At 43.8% G+C, this 26,509-nt stretch overlaps 1 protein-coding gene across 2 annotated transcripts; it reads right to left on the reverse strand.

Moving 5' to 3' along the window:
- Positions 1-113: 113 nt before the first annotated feature.
- On the reverse strand, positions 114-24,417 carry LOC112071863 (AT-rich interactive domain-containing protein 2). Of its 2 annotated transcripts, none has more exons than XM_024139292.2 (21): positions 23,919-24,417; positions 23,713-23,806; positions 22,758-22,855; positions 15,234-15,367; positions 12,554-12,772; positions 12,042-12,109; positions 11,731-11,800; positions 11,232-11,488; positions 10,969-11,065; positions 10,557-10,766; positions 10,011-10,178; positions 9,306-9,381; positions 8,988-9,122; positions 8,530-8,720; positions 5,926-8,285; positions 3,336-3,481; positions 2,930-3,068; positions 2,756-2,847; positions 1,983-2,106; positions 1,681-1,772; positions 114-1,521 (listed from the first exon to the last, which is right to left on the reverse strand). In XM_024139292.2, exons 1-21 carry the CDS (start codon positions 24,008-24,010, stop codon positions 1,410-1,412), a joined length of 4,974 nt encoding a protein of 1,657 aa, XP_023995060.1. In that variant the 5' UTR covers positions 24,011-24,417; the 3' UTR covers positions 114-1,409. The 2 variants fall into 2 exon arrangements, with proteins under 2 accessions (XP_023995060.1, XP_023995059.1); XM_024139291.2 differs by having other exon boundaries at positions 9,306-9,384.
- Between the last annotated feature and the right edge of the window lie 2,092 nt (positions 24,418-26,509).

The following is a 26,509-nucleotide window of genomic DNA, read 5'->3' on the forward strand; positions in this document are numbered from 1 at the left end:
ATTATCCATTAAACGTGTATTTAAAAGGTGATGATCACAGCCATGTAACATTGTAGAACAGAGGCACCCATTGCCTCCTCACACCACAAAACAAGAGCCCCAAAACAAAGACAAATAGTTCAGTCTTTTATTTAAAAACTATAAACAGTCACCAAAGTAAATAAAGCCAATCTAACAGACTTATGTCTATGTATAATAGCACATCCTACTGACACTGCAGAAATGAGGATGGGTGGGCTGCCCCGCTCGGACGCTAACAGGCAGTCATTAATGTTACACAACACWCCATAGAGAGGATAGTCTGAGGACGTGAGCCGGAATGTGGCATGGTATTATGAAAAAAATAGTACAATAAAACTCCACACTATATTAACATAGAAAAAAAGTAGTGAAGAAAATATACCTGCACATAAAGCAAAGAACACAGGAGAAAACCTGTATAAAACTCCATGTATTTAAACCAATTTACAAATACAAAAAAAAAAAAATGTACGCGCACTGTGCTCGTACAATGACAAACGTTTACAGTGGATACATGTTCGGGGTGAGAGAATACCTTCAATATTATTTTCTTCTACAAAATGACATGAGATATATTATTCCATACTCTTTCAGCCAGCAAAATGAGTTCTACAAGGTATTATACAAAAAAAGTCACAGTTCCACAAAAAAACTGTTTTCCCCCTTAACTTTACAGCATCAGTACCTTTGCAGAAGTATTTACAGGTTTTAAGTACATTCATCCACTGCTGAGTATAGAATCACATTAGATACAAGTAACCAGGGATCATTAAAAAAAAAGAAAAAAAAAGGTTCTACCAAAGTAATGCTTCTATTACTCCACAGAGCAAGTTCCCCAGTGGCTGTATCGGCATGAAAGAGGATTTTCTTTATATATATATTCACAAATATTTACAAGATTATTTTCATTAATTGTAATGGTATTCATTTCAATAATAAATAAGTGAAAATATATTGACTCAAGTAAGAAAACCACGCTACCAAGTTCTAAAGAAAAACAATCGAGCCAGTCTCCTGCAGCTGCGTCTCCCTCCCCCTCTCCAGCCATTCCCCTCCCTCGGCACAGCAAAACCTCAACGTACTGCCGCTCCTACTCAAATAAGTAGTCTGCAAATAGTCCCAGGATTACAAAAATGTGCTCGTATTTAGGGTTTCGTTAGTAGAGTCCCTCAGGGCAGCAGTCTAAAGAGCTCCCCCTCTTGGGCGGCTGGTGGAAGACCCCGTGGCAGTTTGTTTTGTTAAGGAGATGGGGGGGATTTGAGCACAGTGGGGTGAGGGAGGGGAGTCCGAAGGGCATAGTCTGGTGTTGCCCACCTGTGTGCCCCATTGTCATAACACCCCTGAAGGATGGTTCTCCAATTTTGTGGGGTGGGGTTGCTCTTGTGGGCTCAAGCTTGGAGAGAGCGAGTCAGTTCGTAAAGGCATTTGGCGAGCGTTGTGGAGACCTCCATGTTACTGAGTGCCAGCACAGAGAGGTGGCTCTCATGCCTCTTCACCAACCTGAGAAGATAAGACAGGAAGCTGTCATTACACACACTCCATCAAACAGTAAACATTTGTTTAATTGATTATGATTCATCACTCCAAACAAACACAGCACGAGGAGTCCTCAGATAACCCTTCTGTAATTGTGAATGTATACAAAAAAATTGTTCTTACTTTCGACCGCAGTCTGAATACTTGGCAATGTTCTTTAGCGTTAAGGCAGCAGTTAGTCGTATGTGTTTGGTCATTGGTCCCTCTTTTTCATCCTAAGGAAAAGGATTGTGAAATTCATCAGTTACAAGATATATTGATAACAAAATATTTCCAAGTGGGAATATATGATAAATATGGAATAGTCAAGGACTGCAATGTGTAACATCTTAAATCTTATTTCCAGGTATAAAATCATACATTTCTGTCAAAAGTCAGCCGGACACCTTCAGTGTAAACAAACAGCTAAGCTCAGCCATACTCACAGTGAAGTCCCTGAACACCAGGTTCCGAGAGCCTCTGCGTAGGGCCATAAGGGCTGCGCTTGGATGATTGACAATAGCTTTCTGTGCTCGCGGTGCTGGAGTGCTGCTTGCCACTGGCTGAGGCCTGTGGAACAATGCAAAAGACAGTCAGCCACACATAGCGCATTCTAGCACCACTAGAATGGACATTAGCACTAGCATACTAGTGTAACGGATGTGAAATGGCTAGCTAGTTAGCGGTGGTGCGCGCTAATAGCGTTTCAAATCGGTTACGTCACTCGCTTTGAGACCCTGAAGTAGTGGTTCCCCTTGCTCTGCAAGGGCCGCGGCTTTTGTGGAGCGATGGGTAACGATGCTTCGTGGATGACTGTTGTTGATGTGTGCAGAGGGTCCCTGGTTCGCGCCCGTGTCAGAGCGAGGGGACGGTCTAAAGTTATACTGTTACATTGATGCTATTGACCCGGATCACTGGTTGCTGCGGAAAAGGAGGAGGTCGAAAGGGGGGTGAGTGTAACGGATGTGAAATGGCTAGCTAGTTAGCGGTGGTGCGCGCTAATAGCGTTTCAATCGGTTACGTCACCCGCTTTGAGACCCTGAAATAGTGGTTCCCCTTGCTCTGCAAGGGCCGTGGCTTTTGTGGAGCCGATGGGTAACGATGCTTCGTGGGTGACCGTTGTTGATGTGTGCAGAGGGTCCCTGGTTCGCGCCCGTGTCGGGGCGAGGGGACGGTCTGAAGTTATATTGTTACACTAAGCTAACCAGAGGGTACATACTTGGAAGTTTTCTGATTTGGGTCTTGCGTTGGTGTCGGTTCCTGCTCCAGTTTTAGTGCGGCCAATAGGGCATCTCGAGAACAGTGCTTATCCTGCAGGAAGAAAATAGGATAATTGTCAGCAAAAACCCACAAACATGGACTGATTGATTGAGAGGTGAGGGTGTAGTCTTACCTGTAGATGGGTTATGAAGGACAGTCTCTGTCGGGGGAAAGGTTCACATCCCTCCCAGAGGCACTGGCCTGGGTATAGCTCCTTGCCACCATGTTGCGTGGCTGCATGGTAGAACACTCTAGACGGCGTCTCAAACCACCTGGAAGAACACGAATATAAATGGAACAGCCAATGAACAGGCCACTTAGACTCAATTCTGAKGTTTTTTCCACTAATTCGTCTTTTGAACAATCAGCTCTGAAAAAGAGCTGATGTGATTGATCAAAATACCAATTAGTGGGAAAAATATCAGAATTGAGCTGCCTGTCTAAATGCAGTTTTAGTTAGCCATGATATGAACACACCTTTCACAACAAAGGACTTCTCTTTAAGTATGTCAAGTCAATATGGACAGAGATTAACTCACCGTTTACAGGATTGCCACAGACACTTGAAGTTCTGTCCCGCTTTCCTGGTCTGTTCTGGGGGTGCCACCACAGCTTGTGGCCCAGAAAGGGAGGCATTGGGGCTGGCGCTGCCACCCTGCACAGGCTGAGCCACTGTTGGCGGAGGCTGCGTAAAACCAGGGAAAGAGGCAAAGCTTTATCAGACCAAATAAGTGATATTTTGTGTTGTATGATTGTGTTTGACTATTTCCCAAATAAAACAAACAAGTCACAATTTTTTGTTGTTGCATTTCTTTTACCTTTTTAAAAAGTATGACAAGATAAATTGGTAAATTAAGCTAATTTTGAAGAAACACATTTAGATTCTACCCTAGCTACCCTCTGCTTACAATAAATTATACAATATGAATAACCTACCACTTGCTTATTAGTTACTTTCAGAAATGAATTAAACAAAAATATGAACAGAGTTTGAATAAATTATTCAAGGTCCTAGATCCTGAAGACTCATCGTTGATCTTGTTTTATGCAAGTCATTTGCTTGTAAAAAACAACTGTAAGCCTTGCATTGTTATACGATGAAATTAAAGATCACACACACACCTGCCAATACAATAAGTGCAGTATAAAACACAATTGCGTCTTTTCAAAGTCAGTCTGTATAAATCATTAAATGGCCTCTAACCCTACTCATCACAATGCAGTTGATTTTCCCAAATAACATCAAAAGAAAAGTCTTGTAGTTGCATGTGATGGATAGCAGTCCTCCACCTACAACTAGACATTTAAGGTCAAATTTTTTACTTGCAAAAACTCAAGCCCCCCCCCCCCCCCCAAAAAAATAACACAATCTTTCCATCATTGACAGATCCACTTGACAAAATAAAATGCACGACTACCTTTTTTTACCATAGAGAATCAGACAAATGTAGGCTACACTCTGCCTATAGGCTTCTTTGCATATTCAAGCCTATCTGGATTTACAACACTGCCCCTTTAAGGCTCTCCTGGAGATTGGTTGGCCACCCTTTGTAGCCTATAAAATATTGCAACATTACAATTACAACCAAACACTTTTCTTTATAAAATAATTCCCCCCAGGGCTCGAAATTAAGGGCTTCCCGCCGTCCCTGGAACGATAAAAAAAATATGTCTACGGTTCATAACAGACTTGGGGATGACAGATCCCAAATTCATACAACCACTGCACATTAAAACACTTTAAAAAGCAATGAGGCTGATGCATCAGATCAGACTGTTTAGCTTAAAATGTTGATAACGTTTTATTTCTTTATATTATAAACTCAATGCGCACTTGGCTGTAGGCTATGCGCGAATGTTCCAAAATGCAATTTGCAGGAAAACATTGTTCTCAAAAGCACACCGCATGAGATATGAAAATATCTGTTAGAAATAAAGCAAGGGGAGATCTAAAGATGCATCAACTAGCATGGGTTACTAATGACTAGGATTATACTTTGAAACAAGGTAAGACGTGCTTCATAAAATTACAAAACATCCAGGTTTCAAACAATTACGTTAATAGATAAAGGGCAACTCCACCAACCTCTTGTTCATCATCTCCAGCACAAAACCAGTGTCAACATATGTGAAAACGGTGCATTTATACGTTTTGTAGGAAAGAAACAAAAGTTTTAAAAAGTTATACTAGAATACATTAGTTATTTTCAAACACAGATTCAGTGATGGAGGTATTTTCTTGCTCCCCACCTTGGGCTAAAAACACATTGCAGGTTGATTTACATTTTTTAAACTTTTAATCTTACCCTATGATGTCACAGAGAAGCATTTCTTTAGGACTTTCCTTCTCATCTTTGTAACTACAGATTGTAAAAAGGTGCTGATTTCACATATGTATACATTGGAAATGATAAATGAGGTCGAAAAGTGGTGGAATTGCCCTTTAAATAGCTTAAAAATGCAGACCCCTCCATTCAGATTCAAAGTGGGTGATGTGTGGTGCGCAACAGGTCGTTCTTGTGACCATTTGATCTGAACGAACCGTGCCTTGAGTATGTCGAATCAAGCCTTTAGACGTTAATGATCCTTCATTATATGTAAAAAATGACTGGTGTTCAACCTATATTTATGTAATTTAAAGTCTCATTAAAGTTTGGCTACATTTTCTGGTGCCTCCATGTCAGCATTCAGCATCGGTTTGGACGTGAGGCTGTAGCCAACATGCATATCATCTACACTTTGACATGTAGGCTTTTTTATTAATGTGCATAAAACATAGATTGTAATATTATTCCAATGTCGGCCTCTGATCCAATTCTGATCTGAGTAAATGTTTGATGTGAAAAAAAGTTTTTTATTACTCTTGTCCGAACTTCAATCTATATTCTTCTTGTCCGAGCATTGTTTTTACTTGTCCCGGACAAGAGGACAAGCGTTAATGTTGAGCCCTGCATTTTATGTTTGTGAAGAAAAACGTAGTCACATGTTTTACCAGCAGGGCAAGAATGCCAATGATCCAATGAAGTATTCAAGATAAGTCATCAATCTAATGAGCTTGCTAGCCAACTAAGTTGGCACGTCTTGCAAAACTGGGACAARAAACAAATTGTTGAGTTATATGAAACTCACCGTAGAGCTGGATGCCTGTATGGTCGAGCAGTTCCTCTGCTGCGTGGCATTCTCTATTGCTACTTTGGCTACTGTGCTTGGGTCGGCTCCAGCAGGCACGGCCACCATGGTGGCACTGCAGCCCGCCTTGTTGGGGTCGCTGATGGTGATGATCCTCACTCCCACCTTACAGGGAATCACAGACGCCCCCTTGTCCTCCTCTGCCGGCCTCTTGAGTGCACGGCTCTCGCCGCTCAAACCATTGGCCGGCAGGGTCCCTGGCCCCGTGGCGCCCTGGGAGTTTACAGTGACGGTGGGAAACAGCTGCTGCCTGAAAGCAGGCAGGGCGTAGTTAGGCCCCGGCCCCATAGGTCCGTTAGAGAAGGGGCCTGTTGCCTGAGGCCCATTGGCAAGGCGCTCTGCCTGCTCTGCTTTGGCAGTATCCTGCTGGGGGACAGAGGGCTCCTGGGGAGCCCCATGCAGTTTCTGAGGAGGACCCACCTCCCCGTTCCCCAAGTGTTTGGAAGCGAAGTGATTTGGAATGTTTTTGCTCAAGTGGGCACCGGTGGAGGCGTCCCCTCTCTCAAAGTCACAGACACCGTTGACGAGAGCCTTTTTGGGGTCGACGTGGCCCTCCTGTGGGTTAGCCAGGCCAGAGGTCTGCTTCCCGTTGGTGGGGCARCTCTCGCTGGCCGGTCCATTGRCRCAGGCCCCCTGGCTGTTCCCTGAGTGGTATGGAGGTAGACTGGAGTCCATGCACTTCCTCCCGTTAAGCAGCTTTGCCCCTGGAGCGTTGGCCCCTGCCAGGTCCCCGTTGCTGGTTTTGGTGCCAGCCCCATCGGCCAGAGAGGAGTTCTCCATCACCTCGATCTTGCGTTCGTGGATGTGCAGACCCGTGGCGTCCTTGGCCTCCTCCTCCTTCTGGCAGATTATCTTGTCCCCCCTGAAGGGCGGYGGTGGCCCGTGGAGGGTGTTGCCTGTCTGGACCGCTGGCAGGCCTGGTGCAGCGGCTCCTTGGCTGACCTGGGCGGCGGCTGCAGAGGCTGAAGTGGTGAAGCCCGTGTTGGGCACCACAGTGAAGGTGACCTGGCCACCAGGAGCCTGGCCCTGGATGATGGTGGCGGGGCTGCTGGTGGAGATGAGCTGCACCGTCTGGAGAGGCCCCCCTGGGGACTGGAGCTGGCTGGGGACCAGCTGTACATTGAGCTGCTGGGGCTGAGGCTGGCCCTGTGAGGCCACCTGGTAGAGCACCTGTGGGCTGGGGGMACGCTGCGTGCTACTAGGGGGAGGCACCTGGGGCGCGGGCAGAATGAGCTTTCCGCCCGGCGTGGAGGGCCGCTTTGGAAGCAGTAACTGTTTGATCAGGCTGGACTCTGTGGAGGTAGGCTGGGGGGGCGGCTGCTGCTGAGGCAGGGGTTGGGACTGAATCTGAAACTGCTGCTGGGGGTGAAACTGCTGCTGGGGGTTCAATTGYTGTGGTTGCCGTTTGACCGACAGCATCTGACTGACAGAAGCAGAGCCCTGCATTGGGATCTGGTTGTTGGAAGGAGTGGGCAGGCCCTGGGGCAGTGGAGCGATGGTGGAAGGGCAAGGTGGGAGTTTGGAAGGAGTGGGAGGCTGTCCTGCCAGTTGGATGGCCTGGCCACCAGACATGGTGGAGGGGTTGGCCAGAACGATCTGATGGATAGCCGGGGCATAGGCCTGGTTCTGCTGGAGGTTGGGGCTGACGATGACCACGCTGGACTGCTGCTGCTGGTTATGAGTGGTTGTAGGTGGTCCGCTGGCCTGCGAGGGTGCAGGCTTGGGGGCGATGTTCTGGAAAGTGACGCGGGAGCCCTGGGCGTTGGACACGCCGGCGATGGTGAACACCTGGCCCCCGCCCACCTGGAAGTTTTGCAGCGAGGAGCAGGGGGCCGACACAGCAGCGTAGTGCGGGGGGGCAGAGAATACAGCCGTCTCCTGCTGGGGGCCCTGGGAGAGGGCCTGGGGTACTGAGGAGGGAGTGTGTGGCAGGGGTGGCCGTTGCGCGATGGGCACCCCTTGAACCCGCGCCGTGAAGATGTGGCCCTGCTGTACCTGTTGGAACAGTGTGACGGGGGTCCCGGCAGGCGCCATGACTTGTTGATGGTGGAGCTGTTGGGCCATGTTGGGGCTGTGGTTCTGGACCACCTGGCCAGAGGTGGGGATGGAGCTCTGGACCATGGCCGTCTTGAGGATATCCCCTGGCTTGGCCTGCTGAGCAGGGTGGGGGTGTGGATGTGGTGAGGCCTGGGGGTGAAGGGGGAGCCGAGGAACAGTCTGAGCCACTTGGGGGTGAGGTACACCATCCTGCATGGTGGAGGCCACCTGTGGCGCTGCCGGGTTAGCAGTAAGGCTGGGGACTGGAGACCGGGCAAGCCCAGGATGCCCAGGAACAAAGCGTAGAACACAGAGAGAGATACAACAAAGAACACATTAGAATCCTTGACTGAGGTCTAATTCGCACAACTGCAAAGTATGTCTCACCATACTCCAAGACAACATGTATAGCAACTATGTCTTCTGACGTTTGTTGTGATAACAATCAAGGTAGGTGGAAACTTGCCACTAACTACAAAAATGTAGTAAGTTGTACAGTGAGTTTACCTGACGGGGATGCCTGTGGGTCGACAGGGACGTCGTGCCTGGGCCCTGGTGTGGGGCTAGCCTGCTGCTGGTAGTACAGCTGGATGGGCAGTGGGATGGCCCTCCGTTTGACCCCCACCACGTGTATGTGTGCCTGTGCATTGGGCTTGGTGTCCTCCAGCCGCTTCACTGTGTGGTTTGGGAAGATTGTCCTACAAAATGATAGACATGGTGTGAGTGCAGTTGACACTAAAACCTTGTCAATCATGTTTCTCAAAGTCATTGAATTTGGACCACTATATTGTAACTTGTCCATAGAGTGATTTCTTGGTTGAAAACACAACATGAATGAATATAAAGCTTCCAGGACCACAATTAGGAAATTCAAAAAACGGTATAAACTTCCAGTTGTGTGTTCTCCAAATGATGACGGTTTTCAATGAAATCTATTGATTTAATATGGGATTATGCCAACCAACCGTAGACATTTGAGGAAGCCTTGGGAGGCCAGGATTCCAGCGCGTCCCATCTTGCTGCAGGTGGTGAGGTACTCCGAGTACATCTCTGAGCGCAACACGGAGCTCTCGCCGCTCACCTCGAAGTGGGCGTTCAGCCTGGTGGAGACAAAGGGACTCAGAATGTATCTATAAGCTACTCAGGTGTCAATTGTGACCAGCAAGCTGACTGCTTGACCCGAGAACTACCGTTCAACTTACAGAGAAACTGAAGAGCTAAGATGTGTCACAGAGAGAGCATGACTATGAGAGCGTGTGTGTGTGAGTGAGAGAGAGACTCACCACTGCACTGTAAACTTCTCCCCATCTAGCTCAACAATACCAGGAGGAGGAGGAGTGGACTGGACAGGGACTCTTGCTGCTGAAGTGAGAGATGACATCATTATTGAGTCTAATTTGATCAATTTACAAAGGTTTTTGAATAAACCCATTCTCTATGCTGAAAACACTTTTGTTCTGATGCGATACTGAACTGTCAAATCTGCAGAACAGTGCTCCTGTTGTACATGGTGTGTTTAGTGTGTGGTTCCTCATTTTGCCCACTAGGGAGCAGCGACAGTACTGTACAAGCAGACTACTGTGTTCACCCTAGCTTGAATTATTCCCAGCAACTTTAGCTGATTGATTGCATACAACACGGGTTAAACCAGTTTCCCTGATCATCCATGTTTCTAAATCACCAACGGATGGAAAGTCTCTACAGACAAGAGTGGATGCAGAGGCTTATGGGAGGCGTAAACTGATGCGGTCAGCTTTCGATCAGTCTCTAACGTACACGACAAGGAGCAAGGCTCCACAGAGCTGAGCCTATAATCTCAGGCCATTGTCTCAAGGAACTGTTCCTTTATACCATATGGCTAATTATTGCCCTCACACAGCTTGCTCTAAATTCWGATTTTATGTACAACATGAATATAACTTGGCTTCATTTAATTTCTGTKTGCATCTGAAGATGAGGGAACAAGGTTTAAGTGTTAAGATGCTCACCTGGGATGGGTGCGCCCTGCAGCGGAGCAGGCAGCTGTTCTACAAGCTGCGGCCGCACCTCGGCCACCTGGCTCTGCCCAGCAGCCTGGTGCTCCATCAGCCTCACGGCCGTCAGAGCATCCGGACCAAACGTATGCAGGTCCACTGACACCAGCCGTACCAGCAGATCTGCCCAGGGACACACATATACACCGTTTAATAACGAACGTCTAAATTGTTGCATGACGGTTCTTTTTGATTTCCCAATTCTGAAAATCATTGAATTTCCTATTCCTCCAAGAGATGACAAATATCTTCTGTGCAACCAGTTTGTTTCCCAATTCATGCAGCCTGGTTGCTGTGCCATGCTAAGAGACTATACTTAATCAAACTGTATTCAAAACACTCCATTAGTTGTTAATGCTATACCTACACTTTATCTTGGTTAGACGGTTCTCCATCCCCTCCATTCTGGCTTGGTTGTTTATACTACTGCATGTATCCTCAATCCTGACTAGTGTCTAGGTTACTAGTACCCTGGTTAGGGCTAGGTTGTTGGTATCTCACCTATGCTCCTGTCTACAGAGGCGATCTTGCTGCAGGGGATCTCCCCCAGCTGGGCCAGCAGGTAGAGGACCTCCAGGGAGGACATGAGGAGCATGAGGTCAGGCAGCGACAGCAGGCCGATCACCTCCCGGTAYGACTCCTGGTCCACGTACTCACAGATCAGCACGCTGTTGTCCTCCGCCTTGCTCAGATTACCCAGGATCTCCATGGCTGAGGGGAGGAGGAACAAATAGTCAGGCTCTGGGGAAAATCATCTATACTTTTATCACAATTTATGCTTACTGTTTTTACATAAAGACATGAAGTTGCTTTCGCATTACAAGGCCAGTGATATAAAAATAAATCTGACATTGAATTTGTAATAAAAAGACGCAGACACTGACAAAGATAAAGTACGGGCTCTGACACTCACCCCTCATCTTCAGGAACCTGTCCCTTGACATCAAGCATTTGGTGATGGTGTGAAACATTAGGTGGGTTGTTCGAAAGTCAACAGGATCTAACTGAAGCTATTGGGAGAGAAAACAGACATTAACTCATAGAATCATCAATAACACAAATGCTCTGGAACAGCTACAGCCTTGTCTAACACTATACTGAATAGTACTAATTAGCTCAATACTGCACGAAATAACATTCAGAACATAAATATAAATAACAGTAAAAACACCTCACCTCTGCGGCCACGTTGCCGAGTGTATCCAATCCCAGCTGCCGTAGGGAGATGAAGTGGCAGTGGGCGCACAGTAAGAGGAACCGCAGACAGGTGCGGTTAGCAGCCAGCAGTTTGACGTTGGCCTCCTCGAAGGAGAGGTTGCGGAGGATGACTCCCACCTGCAGGACCCGCTGACCCTCGATGTCGCCGATGCCTAGGTTGCGTGGAGGGTGGAAGAGGGCGCCCCAGCGCTCATCCCCCGACGTAGTGTCTGTCACTGGGAGAAGAGCAGAGAGAACAGTGAATGTCTGATCCACCAAGGACATCGAGGGTCTGAGCAAGGTCTTTTAAGAGTATTTTTTTATGAGAAATCTTCAAATACTTTATTACACAAAAAGTCCACAAAACAATGTTGCCATAATATTTATTTGACGTGCTATTTTTCCCATTGTTGTGCAAAAAATATTTTATTGTGCAATGGGTCTTTTAAAATTGGGTCTGTCAGCATAAATTGCTTACCTTGTGTCAGGCTGGTCTTGTCCCAGTTGAGGTCCCGGACTTCAGAATCCTCTACCACATCCTTCCAGAACTGTAGAATCATATTCACAGATTATTGTTGAAATACTGACTGCCGAAACGATGCATTGCTACAAAAAACAAGAGCGGTTAAGGCTGATGTACTCCCGCGAGGCCAGACATCACACCGTATTCACGAAGATCCCTGAACGGCTGGAGGCGAGGCAACCGTTTTTTTTCTCCCTCTGACCAAAAGCCTTGTAAGTTACAAACCTATAGTATACATATATAGTGAGTCTTTCAGTCAAATCTACCTTCATGAAGTCCCGGGAGGTTTGCTCCTTCCAGTCCATCCCAAATACAGAGGAGAAGCTGCCTAGTGCTGCAAATTCACAAGAGTACCGTTAGAGAGAACATTCCAACCCTTACATTCTGAGACAGAAGGTACTTTCACACGTGAGGGATCACAATAACAAAAAAGGTTCTGCAATGGCAGTGCCTTGAAAAGGTGTTCACATTTTGTTGTGTTAAAGCCTGGATTTTTGCATTGAACACAACCTTCTTCGGACTCTAAATGAACAAGTTTACCAAGGAGGTAATAACTCATCTAGTCTCCATACAGGCAAATGAAAGGGAGAAAGTAGTTTATTCCCTATTTCCACTTTAACAAAAACGGACACAGCACAGTAGTGCGAGTGTCTCAACATTTCCCCCAAGTTCCCATGATAGACAAAGAATACAAAAACACACACACATCTCTAATTACTGTCCTGCAAAAATAGATTTGGATACTAATGAAGAATATTTAATGGTGTTGAAGACGTACAGTCATCGAAGACACCTGCATGTGCCAGTAGCAGYGTGATGAGTTTGGGGTCTTTCTCCAGCTGCATGGCATGCTTGCTCTCGTTGGAGAGGAGAGTGCAAACGTTGATTGCGAAGTCCACTTCATTGGGCAAGCCCGACAGGAGAGAGAGCACCAGTTTGTTATAGTCGCATGGGGGCGTGAACTCCATGGACAGTCCATAGCTTTGGCGGAGATAGTCTGGGGACAAAAAACAACCACAAATACAGTTGTAATTTCAACTTCAAAGTGAATGTAAAGAAAGCCTGCTGAAAACATACAAAAACATTACAATGTTGCGCTATAAAGACCTTGAGAAATGATGATTTCTGAGTTTATTTAGACTGTTTAAAAATGATTGCAACTGAATGCACTGGGACACCTGCATAATAATGAATATGAATTCAAAGATAGGAAATGGTAACTAAAGTCACATGCAGGGGGTGGGGTTAACAAGTGCAACTTCCTGAAGCCTCAGTCACTTGGCATAACTTTGCTGGCATGGCAATGATTGTATGGCATATTTCAGTTATTTGAAATTGATTACAGTGCAATCAACGGGATATAAATAGCCAACTCCTCACATCGGTTTCACGTGTGTGTGTGTGTGTGTGTGTGTGTGTGTGTGTGTGTGTGTGTGTAGCTGTCAGGACTCCTGAACTAGAGCTACTTCACACACAGCGGGTATGGTGGTAATGCACCATCACACAGCACCACACTGTTGCAAATTGCCTGCATGCCTRGGGACATGACAACATCAGTTCAGATACACTCTTGCTGATGGGGGTCTTTCAGRCCTGGGCAAGATTGGACAAAAATTGTAATACAAAGTCAAGATTATTCAAACAATTATCTCAACAGCCATATGAGGGAGGATATGAGCTTCTGGTGGCAGAGCTCTGGTTTAAAGGCCCATATGTTTGYGCATAAACAAAAGGAGTATAAATGTAGCAGCCCAAATACAGTATGAAGTACATTACGTCTCAGTTCTGAAACAGCTCAAAGACAAATCCTAGTACAACTCCTCTCTCTTGGAATATAGGCTACTTTCATCATACATTTTAAGATCTTGTTGTCTTGCTAACATCCTCCTCTCTTGAGCTTTCATTACCCAAAAACAGAGGAATGAATGTTCAGCAACCACTTGGTCATTTCAAGCAACTGTATAACGGTATTACCATAAGTTATCACCTAAGGAGCAGGCTAGCAGCACCATTATGACTAACTAAATGGCAACATTTGGAGAACAGCTGCCAAATTCTATCTTGATGAATCTATGATTATGTTATGCGGTGCAATAAACTGTCTGAAAGGACAAAGCAAACAAGCCTGCAGTATATGCACATTCAGATAACTAACAAATGTGTGCTGTGAGTAGAGACGTAGTTGAGAGGAAGTTCAGTGCTGAAGGTAGCCATAATGTTTTCTCCATTTGAGTCGTAAAGTTTCAACTCAAATTCAGAGTTAGTGGTGTTCTTCAACAGCCCCATCACTCGATACTTGAAGAAATATCCACCTTGATAAACACACACCAAGGTTGTCCTCTGACCTAAGAGTACTGTTATTTATTTCACAGCATCCCCAAATCCACCAAAGGGTGGTTACTTTACCTCACAGTATGGATACAGTAGAGTATCACAATATCATTTTTGCCGGTTTTACATCGTTACTGTGACTATATTGTTAACGTTAGTCAGGTGTACCTGCCCCACAAATCAGGTATTTATCGTCCTGTAGCTTTTTCTCCATCTTATTTTAAAAAAGAAAAAAAAGAAAGCATGTTGAGCCAACAACATGAGCACTTTAACCTACACAACTAGTTCTCATGGCTTTCTCTTGTCCCTCTGCAGCAGACATACAGTATAGTGAGCATGTGTTTGGAACATCAAATCGCAATACATATAGAATAGTGATACATATACAATCGCAATACATATCGTATCGGCACCTAAGTATAGTGATATCGTATCGTGAGGTCCAAGGCAATTACTAGGGCTGGGAAATGCCAGGGACCTCACAATACGATATTATCACAATACTTAGGTGCCGATTCGATATGTATTGCGATTCTCATTACTCTATGTGTATTGCGATCAGATACTGTGATTTGATGTTCCAAATATATTGCTCACCTTATGTCTGCTGCAGAGGGACAAGAGCGAGCCATGAGAAAACTAGTTTTGATCAGTCAAGGAAATAAAATAGCTGAAAAGAAAATGAGAACAAGCCATCAAGGAACAATACTGGTGTTTTGCGGCAGGTACAGCCAACTACCGCAAAATGAATACTGCAATATTGTCAAAACGATAAATCAAAAATAATATCCCAATATGTAACCACCTATTTTTCCCCCACGACTAGCAATTACCCAGCCCTACTTCACAGATACGTGTCCAATAAAATCCCTCTTCTCAAAGTGTCAATAACAAACTTTCAGATTTTATCATACTTGCATCTGTTTCCTGGAATATGCCACCATCCTGAAATACCACTGTCCATTTAAGAACTAGCTCGAAAGCAAAATATGGGGCCATCCCTTCAAGAATCTTGTATTGTATTTCAAGCCCTAGCCCAACCAACAAGATTTTGGCCGAACTTATGTAGCCAATTACTGCTTTGTGGTTGTTTGAAGACACTTTGTAAAAGAGAGGGAAAGCTTTACCTGATACAGTGTGTTGCTGGTAGTTATAGGAGCAGGGGATTGCACCAATTGGAAGAGATGGTTTCGGGTTCCCAGGCTGCACCTCGTCATCATCCTCGCCGAAGTGATGGACTTTTTCATACTTTTCTAAATATCTGTAGACAAAAGAGAACTTAACGCTCAGAGGGTGACTGATCCAAGACCCCACCTATTCCTACTCTCCCCCCCAATATCGAATTTAGAATGGCCTCTCTATAGCAAATAATCCTGTTTCACCCGATCCTCAAATCTCCCTAACTAGGATAAGTCCTGTATCCTTAGACTGTGGCTTCACCATCAACTGTTGTGCCTCCAAATCCCCGATAACAAAACTGGACTCCCTGGCACATTCCCACCATATAATTTTCCAATGGAGTTCTATGACAGCCACTCTGAGGAATTTGGTTAATGCTTGCAATCACACAAGTAAACTGGTAGGCTACACTCCGGCCTATAAAGACTCACAAGCCTTGTCAGGCTATCTGTGCCCACATCCTATTCCAACCCCAGTCGCAAAGCAATTCCACTACTCAGCCGCTGCAGACTGGAACAAACTACAAAACGGGGCTTACAACACAACCAATGTCTCTCGCCTACTTCTAAAATCTACAGAGTGAACATGAATGACTACACAAAGCATGAAATGAAARATACTGCCAGAGGGGGATAAAAATCCAATCCAAGTTTGACAGAGACCATCRGTTATGATGAAATAATTATGTTTACACCTAGCTGACTCAAGAATCAAAAGACATGTGTTACACCATCTGCATGACAGTGCAAGTGTTTAAGCAGAGTACAAGTGATGAATCCTTTGTGCCCTATTGCTTAGGGGAAAAAACTAGTTTATCAAGAGTCACAACCAATACCAGTCTTCCTTAATATGTTTATATTAATCTCGGATGTGACACAGGTGGGGATGATATGACCTTATCACCAGCACAGACAGAATATTCTAGACACTGGGGTGATGTCTTCATTCAAATGACCACCCGCTCAGCTGGGGAGGAGTGCAGAAAAGACTGATATGAATGAAAGAAAAAGACTGATAGCTTTCTGTCTAAAGCCAAAAAAGTCATTCTCAACTCAGGTTTTGCAGGTTAACAAGTGTCGCAGCCTTCTCTCACATGTTTAGGTAGGGAGGGACCAACACATCTGCACATTGAATATTTGTTTACACAGACACATGCTGCAGTGGTGGCAGCAGAAAATACCTCACCAGTGGTAACGCGGAAAGCCCTGGCTAAGCGCTGAGTGTGTGTGCTGCCGTGAGTCAGAGTGAGAGCCCCATTCTGAACGGAGTCCCAGTGCTGCTGCTGGTTCGCCGCGACCAAGGTAATCCCCCGTCCACGGCGCGTGACACACTGGACTATAAATACACCAACTCTCCGTTTGGAGAGGCCCCGGCTTTGCACAGCGTCATCACACACTTGTCTGGGCACGGGCAGAAGGGGAGGCGGGATGTGTGGTGGTGGTGGGGATGGGTTCTGTTGCAGCTGCTCATGTCTGTACTTCCCTTTTCATACACGGCTGGCAAAAAGCTCCCATTCTTCTGACAAGAGAACCGCCAGAGTGCCACAGAAAAGCAACACAGAATTAAGAGGCCTTCTCATTATCAGTGTCTAATCAAGTTGACATTTAAAAATAATGTAATCGCATGTGTCATACCATCAGCAGGGAAAAAACAAGCAATTAAGGTGGAACAGGGCTCTTAAACTGTCATTTTTTTGTCCCCAGCAACAACAACAAAAATATATATACTTTCTTTTTTTTATCACATTTTTTCAATGAATCTGAACAGCACACAAAAATGTAGGCAACTGAAGCCATAGATCTACCACGGAAAATGGTGACTGTTTGTGAACTGATGTAATTTAAAGTCGCCCGGAACATACAAGAGCTGATAGGACATAAGAGCAACCCTCTCAATAAAGGCTGTCTCAGTGAGTGTGAGAGAAAATTGGGTGCCCCCTGTTGGACAAGCACACATACAAACACACAATCAGATTGAGTAAACTAACTGGCATTACTACTGTTCTATAAACAGGTGAATATATATTATTGTACCTTTAAATTAAATGCTTGCAGATTCATTTGAGTAAACAGAGACAACTTATTAAACATGGGGGCATACAACAGAGGCCGATGAGCAACATTAGAAATCCAGATTATGTAGCCTAAAGCTATGTCAATTGATAGGCTGGTTTTACGGCTGATAAAATAATAAATGGAAGCACTATATACAGGCCACTACTGAGAGTGGGGGTGGGTGAAATCCAAGTACTAGGTTGTGGACAAGAAACTGGTCTGGGGAGACAATGGTAAACTACACTGAGAAGAAAGCTAACAACCACAATCAAGGTGGGAATCACAACAAAGATAAAATAATGCCATTAGACAAAAAATAAAACACTTTGGCCTCAAGACCATGCATAACATAATGAGAATGGTGGCTAAGWTTAATTTGTCAGCCCCCTAAATACATTTTCCACAAGTGTAGTTTGCTTCATGCAAAGTTAAAGTCTGTCTCACTTTCTATCCAACAGAAACATTTAATTTCATACATTTCTTTGTGTGATCTGCAGAGAGCGTACCACAGTCAAAGAACATTGGGACAGCATGCCCAATCTTAGGCCAGTAGCAGTAGTAGTGTTGCCTACCTCGGCTAGCTTTCGCTAGTCCCAACATCTCCAATCCCCACCTCTGGACTGTTATATCTGTGAYTCAAAACCTCTCCTAGCTATTGTTGCTGACAAGGTTTTACAATTTCAAAAATAGTAGAGAAAGGCATGGCAAAAAGATAACCAGTGACAAAATAAGGGGGCATGCTGAGGGAGAGCTAGCTGTGGCCTCACGCTGTGGCGGAAAACCAGAACAAAACCTAAGCAAATAACCATGGCGCTTCACCTGTAATCAAATTGCAAACAAGCAGACGTTCTATAGTTTTCTTTGTCCAACACAAAGGTAGGTCCTACTTACCAGTCAAGTCTTGTAATGTATGCCAGGCATTAGAAATAGGATTTGGAGTAGGGAGAGCTGCTGTTCTTAAACAGTGGTTCCCAGGTGTACCTTCTTTATAGAGTGAACAGCTTCTGCTGCCCATCATTTGCAGCAGTTGGTCCTATCGACTTAAGTGGGGAACTATGCAGTGACTCAACTTTAGTGGATTGTTATTGTTAGGCCTACATCTGAAGATAGAAAACACCAATTTCACTGTTACAGTTCATATGAGGGAAATCAGTCAATAGAAATAAATGCATTAGGCCCTAATCTTTGAATTTCACATGACTGGGATTACAGATATTTGTCACAGATACCTTTTCTTTTTTTCTTTAAGTAGGGATGTGGATCAGAAAACCAGTCAGTATCTGGTGTGACCACCATTTTCCTCATACAGTGCGACATCTCCTTCGCATAGAGTTGATCAGGCTGTTGATTGTGGCCTGTTGTCCCACTCCTCTTCAATGRCTGTGCGAAGTTGCTGGATATTGGCGGGAACTGGAACACGATATCAAAAATGGCGACCCAGAGCATCCCAAACATGCTCAATGGGTGGTGACATGTCTGTTGAGTATGCAGACCATGGAAGAACTGGGACATTTTCAGCTTCCAGGATTGTGTACAGATCCTTGCGACATGGGGATGTGCATTATCATGCTGAAACACGAAATGGCGGCAGATGAATGCCACGACAATGGACCTCAGGATCTCGTCATGATATCTCTGCAGTCAAATTCCCATAGATAAAATACAATTGTGTTCGTTGTCCATAGCTTATGCCTACCCATACCATAACCCCACCACCACAAGGCACTCTGTTCACAACGTTGACATCAGCAAACCGCTCGCCCACATGATGCCATACACGGTCTGAGGCCAGTTGGACGTACTGCCCAAATCTCTAAAACGACGTTGGAGGCGGCTTATGGTAGAGAAATGCACATCCAATTCTTTCAACAGCTCTGGTGGACATTCCTGCAGTCAGCATGCCAATTGCACACTCCCTAAAAACTTGAGACATCTGTGGCATTATGTTGTGTGACAAAACTGCAAATTTTAATGGCCCTTTGTCCCCAGCACAAGGTGCACCTGTGTAATGATTATGCTGTTTAAATAGCTTTTTAATATGCCACACCTATCAGGTGGATGGATTATCTTTGCAAAGGAGAAATGCTCACGAACAGGGATTTAAACAAATTTGTGCACAACATTTGAGAGAAATAAGCTTTTTGTGCGTATGGAACATTACTGGGATCTTTTATTTCAACTCATRAAACCAACACTTTACATGTTGCGTTCATATTTTTGTTCACTGTGTTTAACAAGCTACAAAACACAATACTTAACATACAGCAAGTCTTTAATAAAGGACCAAAGAGATGTCTGCTTCGTGTTTTCATTTTTGCCATGTAAAAAATATCACGATACTTGTATTGTCACAGCCCTAATTTATAAGACACTGGTTTAGAAAGCAAACCGACTTTTCATAAAAATGAATATGGTATGCACAGCTTGGGTTACACCAGGAAACTGTTGACCTTGTCTGCAAATTCTTGTCGAAATAACACGCATTTCCAAAGTTTCAGCAGACTCGCTTGCAGACTGCGTTTTCTGTAGCTCGCTGATACATGAGTTTTGCTACATAATTTTAGCACCCTCTATTTAGCATCAGAAAGAGACATACAGATATCAGGGGACAGCGGGGTAACACTGGATCTCTAAACGCCGTGGCCGCGTTTTACCTTTGTTGAGGTGCCAAGGCTAATCTCACTAGCAAACGATGTGTGAATGAGACAACTTGTTTGCCTCGGACTTCACTTATGCATGAAAACATTGAGGTAGTTCTAATCCAGCTCTTATTTTGGCATGGGCATCACAGTGCTAACATCATCATGTTGGGTACAGTCTATTCACAAGCTGCATCTCAGTCTTAAGAGACCTCCTCTCCTGCACCTGAACTAAGGTGAAGGAAATTGACAGACAAAAGCAGTAGGCACAACATCAATATTGCTTACCCACATGTATCAGGTTCAAACCAATGCAGATAAAAGGATACAAGGGGAAGCAACCACTAGACTGTTGAACTTGTGCCTCAACATGATGGTTGCAGCTCAATTCAAGTCACTACAACAACTCCTCATTTATTCCATGTTTGTGACAAGTCTTTCACATAAGTAGAATTTTTATTCCAGTTTTATTAAACGATAATCAGAGGTCAACTATTGAGTCTATTGCTCAGGTTCCCAGGTTGTATGATTACTTACTATTTTCACTGACAAGTGGCTTGCCCTTGGAAACGTTAATTTAAGTAGTGGTACAAGACCAACAAGCAAACGACTCCCTACTTCAATACATTTCTGACTATTCAGCGTTTGCCCTTAAGACCGCGTTGGTATTGAGCTACACCTCCCAGTTAAACCAAAGGGCTCTTTAGTTCCAATAAGTTTCCCCATTACAGGCTTGCTTGCCCTATAAGAGAGACCTGGCATTGGGCTACATCTCCCCCTTAAACCAGTTTGTGTTGACGGTAGAAGGCTGTCTTAACATGGCCAATTCAATTTTTTGTTTGGTAAAGACACAGGAGTATGGTAAAATAAACGACCTATATAAGCGGYGAAAAAAATATTCAAAGGAATATAAATTTGACCATTCTGGTCTACAACTACCATGTGATCCCAGTGGGCTGTGTCATGAGGTAAAACCCAGGAGAAGTTTCAGGCAGTCAGGTCAAATGCAGGCTTGAAATGGGTTAGGCCTGTGCATTTGTTTGAAAATATGAAGCAAAATAAAGCATGCATCTGGGCAGCTCCCAACAGCTCCTTCCAACSTGCTGATGTGCTGTCAGTTAGGCTATTTATATCTCTGTGTTTCAGTCAAACATTGTTTTACAGGGCTCTATGCTGACTTTTTTTTTTACAAGGAGCACATGTGCGCCTAAGTTGTAAAATGTAGCCAGGTGCACAAAAAGAAATTTAGGAGCGCACCAAAAAATATTTCAAGTAATAATGTTAGAATCCTTCATTCTTCTAGGCGCACTGGTGCTCCTAAATAAAATATCACAATACTTGTACCGTCACAGCAACATATTTGCTGTGACGATACACATATGCGAGCTGTGACGACATTGTATATGTGAGTAAAATGGTCACATTGTAGATCCCTGCATTAGGCTTTATCATAAATTAGCCTATGACTCTTCAAATGACAATTTGAAAAGGGGGAAAAATTGTCTCACTGGGTGCGGGCTTTTGTTCCCAGCCAAGCAGCAACACACCTGTTTCTTGGTTGAAGACCATGTAGGCCTTGTTGATTGGTAGAATCAGGTGTTGCAGCTGGGCTAGAACAGCCTGCACCCACACCTCGCAGGGTAACATTGCCTGCCCAGTATCAAATCAGCTATTGTCTTTGCATGGGAAGTTAATGTTAAAATATTTGAATTCAACAAACTCTTATAGGGTATCAAGCGTTAATATTGTTCATCTGATAGCTAGAATGAAATCCTTTGCTAAAAATGCTGGAATAACCAGGACCATTTGGAAACACTTCATTACAGTGCTTGGCCTATCATTGGCTCTGCATGTAGGGTCTATATAAAATCCCATGATGACTTAAGAGAGGAAGGCAATAACATCTTTAGGCCTATGCCAAGTTGTTCAAATTCATAAGCCATATCAGTAGGCAGGTATGACACTTAGGTAGAGTCTGTGTGAACCGTGTTAAGAATTTGACATGCCTACATGATTGGTTACTTGCAGACTGTTGACCTAGTGCTCTTTCAACCATTCCCAAAATGTGAAGGTGATTAATGCAACAGGATTATTAAAGATATGCTGTTTCGACTAACTGGCAAAGCAGGGTCCAGGCTAGACTGGTGAATGTGATCCTTCCTCTTAAAAGCAGGTGACCGTGTCGATGATGGCAATATTTTGGAGGGAAAAGGAGACTTGAGTAGAGAAGCAGCTCCACACTGGCCACAGGCTTGCTGCTGGTGAAACAGCTACACCGAGGGCAAAGGTGTTTAGGGTAATGTGCTGCTGATTGCATAGTTATGGCAACGGCTAGCCTATTCAATGACAAAATGACCAGCCAGCATTCAGTAACACACAAATCATGGACCATTTAAAAAGCATTCCCAGCTCATGTCCCTTACTAAGAGTTTAAATCTACAAAGAGAAGATGTATGGCAGAATCCCCAGCAGTAAGACATGGCATATATATATTATTATTTTTTAAATATATATATATATATATATAAAAATAGTGATCTGCATTAACCCAGTAAAGTTTAGTAAATGTTACATCAAAACATACTGTTATGAGGCATACATATTGCAGCCAGGGTAAGGTCCAGTATGGTGTTTTTGTTTTCCGTGTTCAACATCTTTAAAACTGTCAGCAATGCTGGATTGTTGCATGGTCCTTTCCTGCTTCCAGCCTCTCACAATTTGTAAACATTTGCCACATGCTGTCTGAGTGTAGTAGCTAATACAAGACCATGCCACTTACCGAAGGTAGTACTGTTTTAAAACAAATGCTGCGTTTGAACAACTCCTTGGGAAGTTAAAATCTTCACCCAGCTCTGACCACTGATTCTTGTCAGAAACCTGTAAAGTAAATAAGGATGTTATTATACATTTTTCAATTAAGCAATACCAGGATGCATAAAATATGTATTAGATGAATCATAAACAATCTGATTAGCATCTAGTAATAAGATGTTAATGTTAGCTACTTTTATTAGCTAGAACTGTGTATTTAATTCCCTGTTTGCAAGCTATCACCGCAAGCAACAACTCACAGCTAGCTACAGCTTGAACTGGATGGCTTACTTACAAGCTAGTGTTAGCAATCTGGCTAACATTACTTTTCTGGCAAGCCAAGCGTGCAGGCTAAATGTGGTAGCTACCAAAGCTCGAGACAACTATGACCTGCTTCAGCACAATGCTAGTAGCAATGATGGAATGATGGCGAGCAGTCTTTATTTGGGGAATTCTTTTCACGTTTACAGTTTCCAATAAATAGGCCTGTGTGCGGCCTACATTTGTCTTCAGCCATAGAGCCAAAGATGGCTAATGCGAATAACTAGCTTCCCCCAAATTATCGTAAAAAATCTACTTGCACAAAATGTTACCTATCCCYCGCGGCGAATAGTTCATCCTAGCCAGTGCTCTGTGCGGATAATCGATGTTAAACGTGCCCGCTAATTTTGAGTTGCTCTAACTGCACTCAGACTCCGAGCAGTGCAGCTACCTTACGGACTTTCAATTCAAACCATACACAACACAAGCCACCACATTGCATAGATGGCAAACTAGCACAAGGCCGACCGCAATCCTCTCTCTCCTACAGCCGTTTTAGTATGAAATAGCTCTTCGGGATGCCGAAAGAGAGTTCTCTAGCGGTTCACTGAAGACTTCACTGAAAACCGAGAGTGCGAAAATGCACTTTTAGTTGCACTCACCTTAGCAAATCCACCTAACGAAATGACTCTGATATAGAGAGCATTAAGATCCAGCTCTTTCCCACCCACGACAGGAATCTTCTTGAACGGCGATCTGAAGGAAAAAATCATTAAATACATGGAGAATAGTATTACTAATAGTTTGTAATCATCCATAGTCATATGTACATGATGTTTAAAGGTGTATTTAAACGCCCCATTCTCACCCTCTGCTTCGGTGAAATTGCCGCAGCTCGTCCAGGAAAGCCAGTCCTTTCCTTCGCTGATCTAGTAMATTTTTCCCCGTCGAATTTGCCATTGTTTTTGCATGTAAAAACGGTTAAAACCCCACTCACTCGCTTCCTAAGACACCAAGGATCCCATACTCCGCCGGCGCTCAGTCATTCGCGAAGCTGAGTGTTTAAAAAAGTTAAAGAAATAGCTAATAGCAAGAAGAGCGCCAGCTCGCTAATAAAGACTGATGCACAGCTATACACAGAAAACAAGCCGATTCTGCAAGTTGTAATAAACACTTAGCCAGAATAACGACCGATTTCAACGGCAAACTAAAACTGCCATTGTAAAATATGCTAAATTAATAGTTTTGGTAGCAAATGTATTCGTTTGGAGTGGTTTGACAGTGTGTTACGGACGCGGCTCCAAGCAATCGCACACACTGTAGAGCGGCAGCGGGATCCAGTTCCAGACAAAAAGATCTGAGGCCTCGAGCTAGTACTGCCACGCAGCGCCCTCTACTAGAAACAACGGTATTGCACTCCAAAGCGTTTTATTGGAACAATAGACAGTGTTGTCTTTTTTAGAGCTCATCTGAAATTTACAAGACCCGTTCAAACAGAACAAAATTACTACTGTTCGTGGGGGAGGGGAGCTTTTGGATATATTATAAGAATTATAATATGACAAGTTGACAACCATTCAAAATAGAATATTCAGAGTTTCCACATATATTTTCCTGTGCTGTGATAGCCCTACTTTATTCTCAAATTTGGCTATATGTTGATCAATATTAAATGCAACTGACATGCAATTAATTTGTGTAATGGTTTCATCTAAATTGTAAAGTTTGGTTAAGTGACTGCTTTCTCTGAATATTCTTAACTAAGTAGACTAATCATTACAGTTTATAAAGTCACCACAGTAAATTCAGTTTTGCTCATTTCATCCACAAAAATGAGTGGTTCATGATATTAATTATCTCAGTGCCAATAACAGTATCCCATTACACCACATTGCTTTACACCTGTATCAAAGCTGTGAGTTCTTAGCTAAATTGTCTAGACCCAGAGCGGAACTCTAAACGGTCAATGTAGAAATGAAGACAAGTTATAATAATGTAGCTATCATAACTGTACTGTTTGCTCACAAATACTTTCTCTTGATTATATTGTGATAACGAAATCATCTGGCTGTTTCAATAGCCGCAACTCTCCTTTCTACCAAATCTAGCTACAATTTCAAAGTGAAAATGCCATATTGTGTAATATCTTAATAGGAGATAGCTAGTAATGTAACTTTATTCCAGTATCTGCAGCCCTTGCATGAGAGCAACCGGCTACCAGGTTATCACCGGTGTTGGACCCAATAGCCTAGCAGTCAGAAATTACTTTTGTCTCCTGGGATGAATGGAAATTGCTCATGATCCCTTTTCTGTAACTGCCAGACGGATATCTACTTGACGAGGTTACTACATTCAACCATTACACGTACCCCTGTGCTCAGAGAAATTTCTGTCACAAAATGGCGGAGACAAACGTTAATAGACCCCATTTTGTGGAGTAGAAAGTCTATGGGTGCAGCTAACTTTACCCACTGGATATCAACGATTCAGCTAAATAAATAGCAACAATACTGACATTAGCGGCTCGTCAACATTGAGGCATTCGATTTCGGATTCACTAGTTGACGGTGGCTGCTAGCTAGTTAGCCACATTTAGCCAGCAGCTAACGTTAGCCACATAGCTAGCCAGTTTTAGATCCAGGACAGTTTATGAATGGGTTTGGAATTAAGCAAATATTCCGTGTTTCCTTCCATGAGCAGAAGGGTTTTATTTGCTGACATGGTGGCAACGTAGCTAGCTATTATTGGACAGGTAACGTTACAACTAGCTATCTTGCTAGCCAATTCTGAGGCATTTTGTTTTTGAACAGCTAACGTTAACTACGTCAACGTTCCTGAAAACTCAACGAATAATCACCCACCAAGGGTTAGTTTGCTAACCCCGAGGGATTATTTAAATAGTATACYCATTACTTTATTTCAACTGTCCAGCTAACGTTAACTAGCTAATTTATCTAACAACCATATTGACTTTACTCACCGGAAACTAGCTAACGTTAGCTAGTTAATGTTATCTAGCTGGCTAACAGTTGTCAATCTTCTAATTTAGCTAATGTTCGCTGAAGCTGTTGATTGCTGGTATGTGTGTATTCGTACTGACTAGCTAACTATAATCTCACAATCAATAGAAACAACTAGCAAATTATTTCACGTTTTGACACAAGACAGTTGCTAGTTACAACATGGACGTGTCCTCCCACAGACTGGCTAGCTAAAGATAAACTGAAAGACAAAGTTTCGCGCGGTTAGCTAGCAGCACGGGCTCTGTATACTTAGTCATATCTAGCTACTTGGAAAGGCCTGCTAAAAATGTGTATTGGTGGCTGCATTGTAAGCGATTCACATAGCAGATGGATCAGTATTGGAATTTACTTTTGAATACTGGATCAAGCTCAAATACAAACAGAAACAAAGTATTCACAGCAAATGTCCAATGTGTCAGCTTGGGGGGCTCAGATC

This window comes from Salvelinus sp. IW2-2015, unplaced genomic scaffold, assembly GCF_002910315.2.
Source record: "Salvelinus sp. IW2-2015 unplaced genomic scaffold, ASM291031v2 Un_scaffold1748, whole genome shotgun sequence".
In the NCBI taxonomy this organism is placed as follows: domain Eukaryota; kingdom Metazoa; phylum Chordata; class Actinopteri; order Salmoniformes; family Salmonidae; genus Salvelinus; species Salvelinus sp. IW2-2015.